At 39.9% G+C, this 15590-nt stretch overlaps 1 protein-coding gene across 2 annotated transcripts in view; it reads right to left on the bottom strand.

Annotated features, from left to right (window-relative positions):
- The window catches only part of TMTC3 (transmembrane O-mannosyltransferase targeting cadherins 3), a 31991-nt gene extending 16434 nt beyond the window's left edge, over positions 1 to 15557 (bottom strand). The window contains exons 1-4 of one of the 2 annotated variants that reach the window (XM_068999927.1): positions 15466 to 15557; positions 7719 to 7835; positions 6901 to 7117; positions 5631 to 5849 (exon numbers count right to left, since the gene is read on the bottom strand). In XM_068999927.1, the coding sequence (XP_068856028.1) occupies positions 5631 to 5849; positions 6901 to 7089 (408 nt within the window). In that variant the 5' untranslated portion in view covers positions 7090 to 7117; positions 7719 to 7835; positions 15466 to 15557. Of the gene's footprint in view, positions 1 to 5630; positions 5850 to 6900; positions 7118 to 7718; positions 7836 to 15126; positions 15339 to 15465 lie in introns of those variants that run through there. The other variant, XM_068999931.1, reaches the window with a different exon arrangement.
- Positions 15558 to 15590: the final 33 nt, after the last annotated feature.

The following is a 15590-nucleotide window of genomic DNA, read 5'->3' as shown; positions in this document are numbered from 1 at the left end:
TGGAAACAAGGGCAGGACCTGGGAAGGGACAAAGTTCATTGTGCAGAGATGGGGTGAGGAAGGCCAAAGCAAAGCTGCAACTGAATGTGTCAAGGAACAAAGAGCAACAAGAAAGGCTTCTACAGGTATGTTAACCAGGAAAGGAAGGTCAAAGGTGTAGCCCCCCACACCAACAATGCTGAAAAACTAGTAAAAATGGACAAGGACAAGGCTGAGTTACTCAACAACATTTCTACCTCAGTGTTCAATGGTAACCTCTCTTTCCACATCTCTCCAGTGGACGGCAGTAGGATTGGGACTTGGAGAGCAAAATGCTTCCTGCTGTAAGTAAGGGTCAGGGTTCATGAACACCTGAGGAACCTGAACGTGCATAAGTCTATGGGACTGGATAACATGCATCCCAAAGTCCTGAAGGAACGAAGGGATGAAGTTGCCTATCTCCGTATTTGCAAAGTCACAGCAGTCAGGTGAAGTCCAGGTGACTGTAAAACGGGAAATACTGTACCTATATTAAAAAGAGTAGACAGGAGGACCCTGCAACCTACAACCTGTCACCCTCACCTCTGTGCCTGGGAATACCATGGAACAGATCCTCCTAGAAGCTATGCTAAGGCACATGGAGAACAGGGAAGTGATTCAAGACAGCCAGTATGGCTTCACCAAGGGCAACAAGGACACCCGCCTGTTCAACCTAGTGATCTTTGATGGAGTGACTCCATCAGCAGACAAGGGAAGGGCTACAGTTAAAATTTATTTAGTCTTCTCTAAAGTGTTGGACATGGTTCCCCACAATATGGAAAGAGATTGATTGGGTGGGTGGACTGCTGAATGGATAAGGAATTGGTTGGATGGTTGCATCCAGACGATAGTGATCATTGGCTCCCTCAGGGGTCCATACTGGGACCAGTGTTACTTAATATCTTCGTTAATATCATAGACAAAAGGATTGAGTGCACCCTCAGCAAGTTTGTGATGACACCAAGCTGAGTGGTATGGCTGAAACATCTGAAGGATGGGATGCCATCCAGAGGGACCTGGATGAGTTCAAGAAGTGGGTCCTTGGGAATCTCATGAGGTGTAACAAGACCAAGTGCTGGTGCCGCACCTGGGGCAATCCCTGGTAGCAATCAAGACAGGGGGATGAACAGATGGAGAGCAGCCCTGCCCAGGACTTGGGGATGCTGGTGAGTGAGAGGCTGGACATGACCCAGCCATGTGCACTCACAGCCCAGAGAGCCAAACGTGTCCTGGGCTGCATCCAAAGCAGCGTGGGCAGCAGGGCCAGGGAGGGGATTCTGTCCCTCTCTTCCCGTGAGACCCCACCTGCAGTGCTGCATCCAGCTCTGGGGCACCCAGCACAGGAAGGACACGGACCTGTTAGAGTGAGTCCAGAGGAGGCCACCAAGATGATCACAGGGATGGAGCAGCTCTCCTACAAGGAAAGGCTGAGAGAATTGGATTGTTCAGCCTGGAGAAGAAGGCAGCTTCAGGGTGATCTAATTTTGGCCTTTCATTACCTGAAAGGAGCTTACAAGGAAGGAGAGAGACTATTTTCAACATGACAGGACAAGGGGGAATGGCTTCAAACCAAAATAGAGTAGGTTTAGATTAGATATTAGGAAAAAATTCTTTACCATGGGAGAGTGATGAGGCATTGGCACAGCTTGGCCAGAGAAGTTGTGGATGCCCCATCCCTGGATGTGTTTAAGGCCAGGTGGGAGGGGACTTTGAGTAACCTGGTCTAGTGGAAGGTGTCCCTGCCCATGGCAGGGGGGTTGGAACTAGATGATCTTTAAGGTCCCTTCCAACCCAAAGCATTGTATGCTTCTATTCTAGCAACTATTCTAGTACTAGAATAGTGCATGACTGATACACTACTAGGATATACATAAGTAAGATTGATAAACCAAGCAAAAAATGACTCAGGCAAGAAAGGCTGCTTTCAGTCCAATCATTCAAAACAAGAATCATACAGGTGGCTGGTGCCCAACTGTGGCTGATATTGCTCTAACCTTGAGACAACTGAAAAATGATGAACTTTCTCTTTAGCCACAAATATTCTTTGGGACAGAATTTGGGCATGATAACAACTGCTGTCTCCATAATACTTGGATGACATCAGCTTTCAGCAATAGGAGTTCTAACAGAAGGCTCACAAAGGCTGTTGCACATACATATTCTGCAGACACCAGCACACAGAAGCTATGATTGCTGTTTTGTTCATACCTTTTCTGACTGGTTGAACAGATCTGAATCTGAAAGGAACATTTCTTTGATTGGTGCTATGGCAGCTCTAAGGTGAGCAGTCAACAGTTACAAGTAAATGGATGGGAAGCTCAGTGCAACAGATAAAGAATGACTCAAGCTTTACTACAGGTCTGGCAATTTTCTGAATGACAATTTGGTTGGCAACATGAAAATTGCAGGTAATGCCCCCTTGATGAGACAGAGAGGAGCGGATTTTATGAAATTCAGAGAAGCACTAAAATGCATAGGGCAGAAGGTTGTTTCAGAATCCCCAATGAAATACAGATTCATTCCCATTTCAAGAACTGTTTTCAAAAAATGCTAAGATGAAACCAACAACCAGACGTGGAAGACAGGTCATTATGTTAATGGTTACTGCAGCAGCCACTGTGTTGATGACAGTACCTCCTAGGACTACCATTCTTCCTCACTTGTCCTCTTCTGTAATGCCTCTGACTGTTTCCCAATTTTGCAAGTAACATGGATGAAAAATGGCATGCTATCCTGAGGCAGATGGTCATATTTAGCTAAGGAAACCTCATAGCTCATGATTCAACTTTGATGACGCTGAAATCTGACTTTCTACCAACCAGACCCAGCTAGAAAGTTTTATTGCCATGTACATTCTTGGTCAAGCATGATTGATCCAGCACAGCATAAAATGAGAAAGTAACTCAGTACCCAAGGTCACAGTGTAAAGAAAAGGATTCTGATCTGAATCTGAAATCATACTCTAGTATTTCTCTTGGGACTACTGTATGTTTACCAAAGGAGACAGTGAATCACACAGATAAAGCATGTTTCATGACTGGTAAGACACCAGAGTTTGTGTTAATATTATGAAGAGTATATAAGTATTTGTTTCCAAAACATCTTAAGATGTTTCAAAGATTCCTGGTCTGGATTGCAAAATTGTCTGGCATTAAGACATTAAAGAGAACTTTATCTGTAGATCAGTTGAAAGAGAACATTAATAAAGCATGTTGGTGTGCCTCCACAGTTGACTGCCAACAAAAGAGAGGTTCTATTTCTGGATACAAACGTGACTTCTGAGATAAAATTCCAGCACTCAGAAGGTTAGTTGACATCCTGTAGTTATAAAGGTGGTTTACATAATTCTGGCCAAAACAGTGGCAAAGTAGCTAGGAAGCTGAACTGGAATTGTACAGACAAAGACAAACAAAACTATGATGCTTTTATTCAACCCATTTCCTAAAAACTTCTTCCTCAGAAAAACAAGTATTACCACTGCAAGAGCCTAGCTTCTCTCTGAACTCAAACAGAAAATTATCTTAAATTTATCCTGCTCTGATAATTTTTAGAGGAAAAATCTGTTTATCCTAAGATAGGTAAAGGGTTGAAATACTTATGTATTGCACCTGCTGTTTCAAACTCTTTTGCAGGTGGCTAATAAGTAGATTGATTTGAAGGAAATGAATGTAAATGAATGAAAACCAGATACCTTTCAATTATAAAAAGATATAAAAATCCCCATTCCTAACATACATCGCCTCTTTTCTGTGCAAGGAAACTACCAGTTGTTCTGCTTTTCCTACACTGAAAAAGATGGGGATAGGAAGGAAAAAAGCCCTTATCTGACTCTTCATTGAGTACCTAAGTACAGCAGCGAAGGGATTCAACCAGAATTGCAGTTTCTCAGTGTTTCCAGGCCAGCACCAAGTTGTACCATCCTTGTGTTACAGTGCCCTCATGTGGCCGATGCCAGGCCTTACACACCCTTTGCCAAATCGCTTCAGAACTAGGCAACATTGCCTTACATAATTGGCTTTTGTTACACAATGTGCTGCAGGTTTTGTACAGCACTTCTTACTAACTCTGATGCATAGTAATAAAAGTATCTGTGTTACTTGCTAGTTCAGGCAGAATCTTAAAGTTCAGGCATAATAAAGACTCACTGAAATTTGGAATGAAAGTGACAAAATTACACTGGTTGATCTAACCTGTGAGCAACTAACGTAAGTCACCAGCAACTCGCTAATACTCCTCAAAAGATGCTATTGCATTTACTACAAAGAAGCAAGAAGCAAAGCCAAATTTTGCAATTTAAAGCGTATTTTTTCAAAGAACCAGAAAACCAAATGAATTTTTTTTTTTAACTTATATTTTATCCAAGTTTTTATGGGGGTTTGTGCTTTGGAGTAAGCAGAACTTCTTAGGTGCTCAACTTCTGCATTTTTAAACATTCCATTAACTTCTAAGCAAGGACATATTAGTAGCTCAAATAGCAGCCAACTTCATCTACTCAATTCCTGTAAAATTTGCTCAAAATACATGGATGCAGGCTTCTGAAATACTGCCTAAAGGGATTTGTACTATTAGTGAATAAGAGAGATGCAAACTCTTTATCCAACAAATCAGAACCAAAAAAATTACAACATAAAGTAAGAGCAAACCCCTCTCATTTTATTAAAATCAAAAGATTCTACTCCCTCCCTTCCCCACCCAAAAAAACCCCTTCACACAATAAAGTGGTACCACCTCCAAAGCAGCAAAAGATTCAAACATTTTCAGTTTTCTGAAAATAAACTAATACTCTAAGAAAAAGGAGATGAAGAAAGGGCTTTGCAACACCTGTGTACTGAAATCCAGGAAAGCAGATTGAAGGGGTGCACAATGAACAGCAGAAAATGCCACAAATCTGCTTTATCATATTTTCTGGCAGAAACAAATCTAATGAATGGTGATCACAAGATTTCATTTCCTCCACAACATTGCAAGCCTGGTTGGCCATTAAAAAGTATATAATCAGAAAACTTGTACAAATAAAGCTTTTTTTAAAATTTTTTTTAATAGAAGTGAAGAATTCCTTCAGAATCAAAGAAAAGGTAAATGTGAGAGGAATGTATTTCTTCCTTATATACTATATGTTTAAAAAGTGGATGGTTCAAACAGAATAGGCCTAATCTGGCTATAGCATAGCAACAAAAATCCTAGCAGAATGTCCCACCGAGACACACATACTGACAGAAAAGAAAGTAGACAGAATAGACATGGTGATTAGCCACCAGGGATTCTGGAAATAGGCATCCATAGTATTTGCAAAATAGGCTACTGGATGAATCATCACACAACACAAATGTCTACCTAAGCTGAAGTCATAAAAACCAATGTGCATAGCAGAGGCATAAGTTATTTAGTAACTAATGTGTCTTTAATTACTTTTCAGTGCTGCATGTAATATTAAACAACTCTGAGCATAAAAATTTGTCACTTCCATCACTCACTGAAAAGGGAAGAGTCGGTATGAGTAAAACCACACTTTCTGTAATTCAATATATATATATATGCAGATAAAACCACCATGAAATTTAAGTTTAATTAACACAACTCAAACAGGTTAAGCACATCACAGCTGTACCTACCGCTTCAGTATGTATTGGGTGCACTGCAAAGAGCAAGGACGCAACTATGCTGCTCCTGTTGTCCAGGAAGAGCTTACAGACCTTGAGGAAGACTATGCAAACCACCACATGAAAGACCAGATTTAGAAAGTGGTAAGAAACTGCATTTAACTCGCTGAACAAGTAGTTTAAGCGAAATGTTAGAACTGTGAGGGGACGATAAGATTTATGACTCCGCTCCTGAAAGAAAAGAAAGCAATCAATCAGTCACCATGAACTTAGAAAGTGACTTTCACTCCAAAATACCTTTCTAAACACCTAGGCAAACGAGAATCCCCTTCTACTGTCAGGCACCTACCTTCAAAATAAAGATATGAAAATCAGTAGCACTCACCAAAAAAATGGCTTATTTCCACTAGACATTATTTTTGAGTAAAAACATGTTAAAAAGTACTACTTGAAACTTTACTGGGGGAGTTTAGGAACCTACTTAACCCTCAATGAATACAGAACTAAATGGCATCTGGAAGCTTTGGTTACAGGGTTATAGGAAAATTATGTATCAGTGTATTTGTAGAGCTAGCAAATAACATCTCACAAGGAACAAACCCGGTACATTATGACCATAACAAAAAATTATAAAGTGGAATGCCTTGATTGGCAGAAAATGTATGAATGGCAGAGAATTTTTATTCATTTTCTCAGCAATAACACCATGTGTGACTTTAAAAACTGTATCAAAATCCTTTAGCCATTGCCATTTAAAAATGTTTATCAATAACTTCAATGCCAATGCAGCTTTTCAGATAAAACATAGCCACTCTACACAGGCTACAAATCAGAAACTCTGGATTTATATACATATACACTTAATTTAATTTAAAGGATTCAATATCCCAATTCCAAGCTTTGTTGTTTAAGTGTTACCTTTCCTTCCAGACTGCATTTAGAAATAAATACCCTTGTAGGTCAATATCTGACTTTTGCAGGAGAAAAGAAATTGGTCAGCATTGTTCAATTTCGATATTGGGATTACACAGCAAATAGCATCTTGCAGCTGTGTGCTGTCAGTACAACTTCATTTTCCTACCAGTTCTCTTATTGAACAAAGGCAAAGAATATAAGCTACATGAGTTCCTGATATTATAGTACAAAACACTAACACCACTAAAGTCCATCAAATTCAAGCCATTCTGTTAAAACCACAATAGGGAAAAGAAGCGTAAAAACACTCGGCAAGGTTTTTTTTTCAATTTCCTAAATGTTTCAGAGTGTTTCATAAACCATTTACCTCAGACATTGGAGTGCCCCAAAAGTCATTCTGAAACAGATTTTTTAACGGAGTAGAAGGATGCAAATCTTTATTGTCCAAAATTGCGGAAACGTCATCAAAAACAAACCCACAAAAGAGACTGTTCCAGTAGCAAGCTGCCACCACACCAACTATTAGTGCTGCTTCCTTCAGGCTTACATCAGCCATCTTCTCTAGGAGTTTTCATGGACAAAAGCTGAAATATACGTAAAGATACTTGAGTAGTTTTACTTACTAAACTTGATAAAGAAAGTCAAATTAAGACATCAAATACTTTAGAAGTTAATGATACTCCATACCTAAAAATCAGTAATATAGAAAAGTTTCCTCATGTCTCATGCATGTAATGGTTTAGTGTTTAAAACAAATACTCTCATGAAAATATCTTACCCTTAAAAAGCCTTACACAAAGTGGGTACACTGCTAATTTTCATGTTTTACTTGGGGGGGCGGGAGGGGTGGAAAAAGCATTGATAATAAATTTTGATGTAGTTTTTTGAAGACAGCTATGTATGCAGTTCAAGTGCTGCAAACTGATAAACTATGAAAAATAAGTTCTTTGGAATCCTGAGTAGTTTAACATACACAAAATTCTAAGTTATCAAAGAGGCAGACAGTGTATCAATTATTTATGGGGTTTAAGTTTAAAGGTGTTTCTCAAAATATTTCAAAAGCAATCAAAACTAAAACAAACTTCAAACATTCTGATGAACAAGCAGGAAACTCGTAGAACTCCATAAATATGGGGGTTCAAGAACAGGTATAGGACGTCAACAATAATAAAAAGTTAAACTTACCATTGAAGGTCACACTAGGCTCATTTGCATTCTTTGTAGAAGTTCATGAAAAGGTCATATTTTTTCCTCAACTCTGCCAATTGCTCTGATGTCACTGACTGTTCATGAGAATACTGTCTAAAAAATAGCATGCAAAAAAGACAAAATAAACTTTCTCTTACATTGTTTTCTTTCATTTTGCATAAACTTCCTAAATCCTAGAAATTATTAATCAGCAGTTTTATGATTATTTACAACATATTATATGGGTGAACTGACAAAACATGAAATTGCTGTGTATTGGAGTTGTTTGAAAATACTGTTCTGCCTAGGAAGAATAAGAAGGTAACTACTGGTAAAAGGCATTTCTTTTGACCACTGTTGACACAGCATAGACCACTGCCAACTGCTGGGACCAAAGATACTGAAAAGCTACAGAGAGTTGAACACTTGACTTTATTATAGAGAAAAAGGACATGACCAAACAAGAGTATTTCCCCCCAAACTGTAGAGAGGGAACATTTGTAAGGACACAGAGCAGCTAATATTAGCCAGATAATGCAGACCCATGAATATGTAAAGACTGCAGCCTTATGTTTATCACAGTTCACACATCAAAGCTAATGAGCTATTTGAAAGCTACAATCTGCTTTATCATCCTAAACCCTGAAATCCTGGTGGTTTTTTTTTTCCTTTGGTCTCCTGGGCTTTTTAAAAATTGTTCAGATTTATCATAAAACATGCTGAGCTGGAAGGGACTCACAAGGATCACTGAGTCCAACTTCCGGCCCTGCACAGGACAACCTCAAGAATCATACCGTGTGCCTGAGAGCATTGTCCAAATGCTTCTTGAACTCTAAAACCAGGCCACAGAGATCTAGATAGGTGATCCTGGTTGTGGTTTGCAGCCTGGACCTGAGAGCACAGCAATCCCTTATCACCACAACTAGTGGTGAAGGAGCAGAGGGGTACAGGAAGGTATACATGTGCAACCACATCAGGTGCAGCTAAACTAAAAACCAGGACACAGATCATTTCAAAGAAATCAAACCAAACTATTTGGTGTTCTTCACACAATGGCAGTCAGGGGCTTTTTTTACTTTTGTAGTACTTGGAGCACTGGCTATTGATGCTACTTCAACCAATAAGCCTTTTTTTCAAAGCTGCCACCACCTTTATAATTAACAAAAAGAAGTAAAAAAGCCCACCACAATATTAAAGGATGTTGCTACATCTTTCTCACAGAACCATACAATGGTTTGTGTTGGAATGGACCTTAAAGATCATCTAGTTCCAAACCACCCTGCCATGGGCTTGATCAGAGTACTTTAAAACACTAAGTCAAGTTTACAGCTGAACGTATCTGTGGTCTTCTTGGCAGCCAGAGAAATCTTACTAAAAAAGAAAACAAAGCATGCTGCAGAAACACATGAAAGACAGCCCAGTTTTGAACTTCAACTCACCACTTTTTTAGTTCCCCCTTCAAAGAAGGTAGATATGAAACAGATGCTGCTACTCTGCCAGAATCTGAAATTCCTTTTTTGCAACAGCTTCTGAACACTGCACTTCCTACTTCTTGAAGTTCACTAATTCTACCGAAAAGCAGTGACATCTGAAAAGGACCTACAATGAACAGGTTGGGATTTTCCAACATACAAGCCTTTATTATTTTAAATACTGTTACAAGGTAATATTGCCACACAGAACCAACTGCAAAATTCAACCTTTTAAAAGACATTGTAAGGTCAGTAGGGTTTTGGTGACTTGTAATCCTTTAACACTACTTCAGAAACAGCTACTGTTACTTACCCAACTAGCAAAAAAACCAAAACTGATCCTTAAGTATCGTGTCTTACCAAAATGAAAAGCTTAACCAACCTTAATTATTAGCTCTTTCAACTTTCAGTATGTTTTCACATTTCCACACATGAAAAAGTATGTCAAAACACGTACTTTACTTATCTGTTAATCCTAGGTGATTCTAATGCTTTTACAACCTTTTCTTTTTGTTCTGAATTTCTAGTATTCCTTCTACTCAGAACTTCACACTGTACACCACTATTGACTATGCTGTTCCCTGACAGAGCTCCACTTACCTACATGCCAGCTGTAGGGAAAATACTGTTTTCATTTGAATGAAAGGGAACTCTTAAGCATAAATAAATTCAGATTTTAGAGAAATCCAAAGTTCATTTCAGTGGCTAGCTCACCATCAGAGAAACCTTTCAGAGAATTCCAGAAAATATTCACATTTAACACTGAAATTTTTTAATTCCAATTCACCTCCTCCTTTACAGGCACATTTCAATTACAGATACAATGACAACTATATGCAAATAAAGGGCTGTACTTTGGTTTTTCAAGACAAATACTTGATTCACAGACACTCCAGGCAATCCTGAACAGTTTTACTAAATTTACTGTAAGCAACAAATACACACTACAAAATGCAGTTCCGGTTTTAGCAGCAAGTCACACAACGTACTGCTTGAACTGTGCCAAACTTGGTAACCTCTAAAGCATCATACCATACTCCTCTCAAATTTTTGTACTGTGCTAAAATACTAGGTCTTGAAAACAGAGAGGCATAATGGAAATCTGGCAAGCCCCCATATTCACGCAATCCGCTTCCAGGCTAAGCACAAAGAAAAGAATGGGGAATGTAAGGTCATGTACAACCTGTAGATTACACAAAAACTGTAGCACAGGTAATTTACTACTTCTGAATGGCATTCTGGCCTTCTACGGTCTTATTTTCCTGAAATGCACTCTAAAGATACACAGAGTAAAGAAAATTACTCTTTTCCACGTGGCCTGATCACAAGGTACTTTTAACGTTCTTGCTGAATTAAAGCATAAATATGGAAAAAAAAACTTTTTGCAGTCCTTTATGTTAGTGTAACAACACAGATTTTGAGGAAGGCTCACCATCAGAACTACTACTTCCTATCTGCTACTGTAGCTGGGTCCACCCTCACACTCCAAGCTCCAAACCTGCAACGATCAACATGTTGAGAATGCAAAACTAAAGCAGAGGTTTATAAAAGATCATCTGTACTTGGTAAGCCAGGCAAAAAGTATGCCTGCCATTAAACTCAGTGGAAAACAGCAACTGCTTCTTGGCAACCAAAACTACTTTCACACCAACTAATCTGTTATCAGTTTGATGTTGGAAAGTAAGAAGCCATGTAAGGAGTATATAAGACTGAGAACCTCGTAAATCATAGATGTGCAAGAGGCTGCTGAAACCTTGGTATGACTGGGCTGCTCATGTGAGTGGATATATTTCCCTTCTTACCCAACTGACATGTTGATCAACCCAAGTATGGTCTTGCAAGTGCCAGTACTTCACTCCCAGTGATGGATGTATTTGATAAACGCCTGCGAAATGCTGCCTAACAACTTCTTTATTAACACAGACTTGCTGCGAGGGAGAACCACATCACTGCCTAGTCCTACACATGCAAACAGACTGACCATCTTTCAAGTTACTTTTTCATCCCACCTACCTGCTACTTTCACAGCTTCTGAGACTGCCCCTCAGATACCTTAACTACCCCTTGGGCTGTATGACTGCCAGCTCATGGTCTAGTGCACAGCCACAGACAGAGCTACCATTTGACTGGATGAAAACAGGACAGACATGTACTTCACATACTTTATTACAAAGACTTCTGTTGGATGCTTTAATTTACAACAGTATCTGACCATATCATGAAGAATACACAGCTGAAAACAATAAACAACAAGATAAGCCTTGAGAGTCAGAAACTGCACAGTAGTCACGAGAGCCAACTGTAAAAAAAAGAATACCCAGGCTGTGCAAAACACCCTATAATTGAACTAAATTTCTCAAGCTGTTTGGCACAGAAATCTGCACTTTGCACTGCACCATTTTCACATTTGTGAAAATGTCACATTTTCACAGAGACATTAAGTGGAAAGGACAGAAGAGAACCAGAACTCTCAAGCTCGTTTGGCTCATAAGGCACATAGTTTTCTTCTTCCAACATCTTGAGATCCCTCTAATAGTTCATCCAGTCTTCAAGAATTACAGACAGGAGTAAAGCATAAGATCCCACAAAACTGAAAAAATACACTGGAAAAAAAACAAGTAACAACTACCAAAAGCCAAAGCACTTTTAGAAAGTAAGAAAACAAAATCTTTCTCAACAATTGCTACTAAATCCATGACACTACAGATGGTTTAGCACACCACACGCTGCAAGATGTGGTAGACTGCATAAAAAACCTCTGTCGCAAATAAAAAATGCATAATTATGTTCTAAGAGTATCCTCAGTTGGGAAATTTGAGAGTCCAGAAGCCATTTTCTGTCCATTAAAATTTAGAAAAAATTAGCAAGTGCATATCTTGGCAAGAATACAGCTGCAATCCCAAAACACGCAAAAGCTATTTAGCACCCCATAATTAGCTATCTGCCACCTTACATTAAAAGGCCCTTGGAGGAACAAATATGTTTTTGTCCATTAGACACATCTGACTGTCAAACTTTAGAAACTTAAACATACACTTAAATTTTTTTCTTCTACTGAGTAATGGCATTTTTACAGATTGAAAAGTGTTAATAACAACATGAGTTATGCTTATTTGCTAAAATCTAATCGGGCATTTCTGGAGATTTATTTACTCTAGAGACAAACTTTACTAACCACTGAAGGTCCTGAACTCTTTAGAACATATTTACAGTTCACACAGAAAACCTTCAAAGTATCAAAGGTGGAAGAAAACAAAGAGCTGTTAAAACCATTCCCAGGGTTATTTTTAAACAGGTGAGCAGCTAGTTCATCTAAGAGCTGGTAGCTGAACTGATGAATATCAGCAGAGATACATACAAACCAGTAGTACAGTCACTTAAAAATAGTATCTTAATTTATCTTCTGAGGCTAATGTCCTAATCTGTACCACCTACTTGCTAACCTTTATTTTTATTTTGAGTTAAACTGAACATTCTTTCTGCTGATTTACTACAAGTGTTTAATGACAGAGAGAGATCACAATTTTGTTTACGTTGTGCCTTTCCAACAAAGCCATTAACTTTATCTTCTCTTAGAAATGCCACTCCAAGATAGATCTCCAGTATGAAATAACTTAGATAAACAGCTGATTTAAATGACTGGACTTGAATCTGATCTAGAAGGCAAGAAGTATTTAGGAAGATGAAAGGAGAAATAATACAGAACATGCTTGGAGTCCCCTTTTATCTTGCTGAGATTCTAAAACAGGATAAATATAACAAGAAAAGTTTTATTGTGAAAACCACCTTCTGCAAATACTACCAGATCAAGAGGCATGGGACTACTAGGAAATATTCTTCACTACCCAGGAAGGCAACGGCCTCCAGCCTTCTCTTCATACGGTTCTGAAGGATTAACTAGAAGAGGACTGGCAGTTCTGATACAAAGTCAGAACACATGTTGCATGCCAGACGAAAGACCTCCCAAAGGGAAAGAACTTGCTGGCAACCAAGCAGCTGAACTAACGCTCCAGACATTTTAGGTTATTCTGGTATAACCAAGGATCAAAACGTAACACAATTTAAAATGGGTGAGATGAAGATACTGGTTTAGCTGGTGGTTTAGCTTCAATTGGTTCAATGCAACTGGTACAAGTCAGTTGAAACACAAACCACACAGGTCTAACTTGTACTTTACAACTTAAACCAGTAACAGAATCTCACATTTCAATGTCAAACCTTTAGGGGTTTTAGGTTTGGGTTTTTTTTTTTTCTCCCCGCTACATTCAAACAGTAACAAAATAATACCTGTTCTATTTAGAGTAACTACGTAAAAGATCTTTTGCTGCCTCACAGGACACTCACGCAAAAATAATGTCTCTAACACTTAACACCGCTCTCAGTGTTCCAGAAATGCAACAGCAGAAACTGCATGCTTGTTTACACCAAAGAATAAACGAACAAAAGCTACATGCAAGGTATAAGCTGAAAACACAGCCTTTAGACTCTGCTACTCTGTCCTTACTTAGTATGCTGGCTCTGTATACGATTTCTTGTGGTATTTTAAATAACATTCCATTAGGTCTTTCATAGTGCAGTTTTTCTACTAGGTTTTTGCAATGGCACACTGCTATCAAAGCAGTGATTTAACATGTACGCCTAACTCTTCTATCAGAGTAGGTCAAACCATGCACTATGGAGCTAAAATGATTTCTTGGCTCCAGAACTATAATTATCTATTCCCACAAAAGGAAGATCCACTCACACAAACTTCATCACGTGAGGTGATGCAAAACAAAAGAAAAACTAATTTACTTGGTCCAAGCCATGCTGTGTTTTAAATGTTTTCTCATTTTGTGTGGGATTGATACTTCAATTCTTTTTATTCTTTTTTAACTTTTGGAGTTTTTATGCCCACCTCAAATCCAAATACCTTTTACTTCTGCACCAATGGTCTTTACTAGCTGCACTACACAATTACAGCCTAGATATGGTTTCACCACCAGTAAATGTAATAGTGTGTTTTCTGTTGATTCTGCAACAGAACACTCGAAAATGCTGATGCATATTAAATAGAGCACATTAGATAGCTCTACTGCCATGAACAGGTTGTAAAGATGATGAAGATGATAGAAAAAAAAGCTCCTGTACAGAAGCATTCTAACAGCAATGGATTATTTTCTCTACTACAGGAGGATTCATTTCCTGAAGGCTTATTTTGTGGCTAAGGTGTCATTATTTTCTGTGTCACTTCCTACACCAGTAAAAGTCTCTGCTACTAAGAAATCATTGTTTTACATTTAACCATCATTATTTTTAGTAACACTATCCATTCATTAAATATAATCCAGTCTCCCTCCCTTCCCTAACTACACAGGTTGCTTCTGCACCCAATATGGAACTATAATTAACCAACCCCTGGCTGAGATATAGAAGTCTTTGGATTTGTGCTGTGACTGGAACAAGCTGCATAACTATAAGGAGTGCAAGGCATCTTGCATCTTGTCAGTCTTCATTAAATATCAACACTGATGAAGAGACAGCAAAAAATTGAAAACAATTATTAATCCAAAAAAGGGCAAAACTACAAAGATAAGATTATGATCACCTTTCTCTTACCATTAAAAAAACCCCAAAACAAAACAAATCCATTTCAGCTCTCCATAGCTGTTGGATAAACAAATACTAAGAGATAAACGCTGCTGGAATGGTTACTAGTTTTGTTTTTATTTGAAAAGATGTCTTCACACCCATTTAACTAAAACACGGGATCCCAAACTTTCTAAGCTGTCAAGACCTCCACCAAAACTCACACTTGCTGGCCAGCAATAGACCCAAGTACCCAGTGGATCCGAGTAGTTTACAGGTGTGACTTTTCCCGTGCCCTGCACCACTCCCCAAGCTGTCTCCTGGCTCCCCACTACTCCATGCCTACCCCCAAAGCACACGCGTACCCGGGTAGTCCCGCAGCCCTCCCGCCGGCCGGGCAGGAACCAGCACGCTGCCCGCAGCCCTGGGGCGAGGCAGGCAAGGTAAGGGCAGGCTGGGCGGCGGAGCCGGCCGAGCTAGGGCGCGGTCCCGTTCAGCGCTCAAGCGGCGTGTTCAGCGATCGAGGCCGCACCGCAGCCCGGCAGGCGCGGAGGGCTCACCGACACAGCGCAGCACAGCAGCCACGGCCAGCGGAACGAAACTACCGCGGGCAGCACCTACGCCAGACCCACGCCTCCCTCCCCAACACCCCCCGGCAAGGCCCAGCCCGGGGGCGCGGCCGCAGCGCGCCGTGCCCGCCCTACCTGAGGCCGGGGCAAACACCGGGGCCGCAGCCCCGCCGCCGGAGCCGCCACCCACCGCGCGCTCCGCCGCCGCACACGGCGCACGCGCACCGCCCCGCTCTCCGCCCGGCAGAGGCTGTCGGGGA

Source organism: Aphelocoma coerulescens, chromosome 1A (assembly GCF_041296385.1).
Source record: "Aphelocoma coerulescens isolate FSJ_1873_10779 chromosome 1A, UR_Acoe_1.0, whole genome shotgun sequence".
Taxonomy (NCBI): domain Eukaryota; kingdom Metazoa; phylum Chordata; class Aves; order Passeriformes; family Corvidae; genus Aphelocoma; species Aphelocoma coerulescens.
This window is presented reverse-complemented; position numbering and strand designations above follow the sequence as displayed.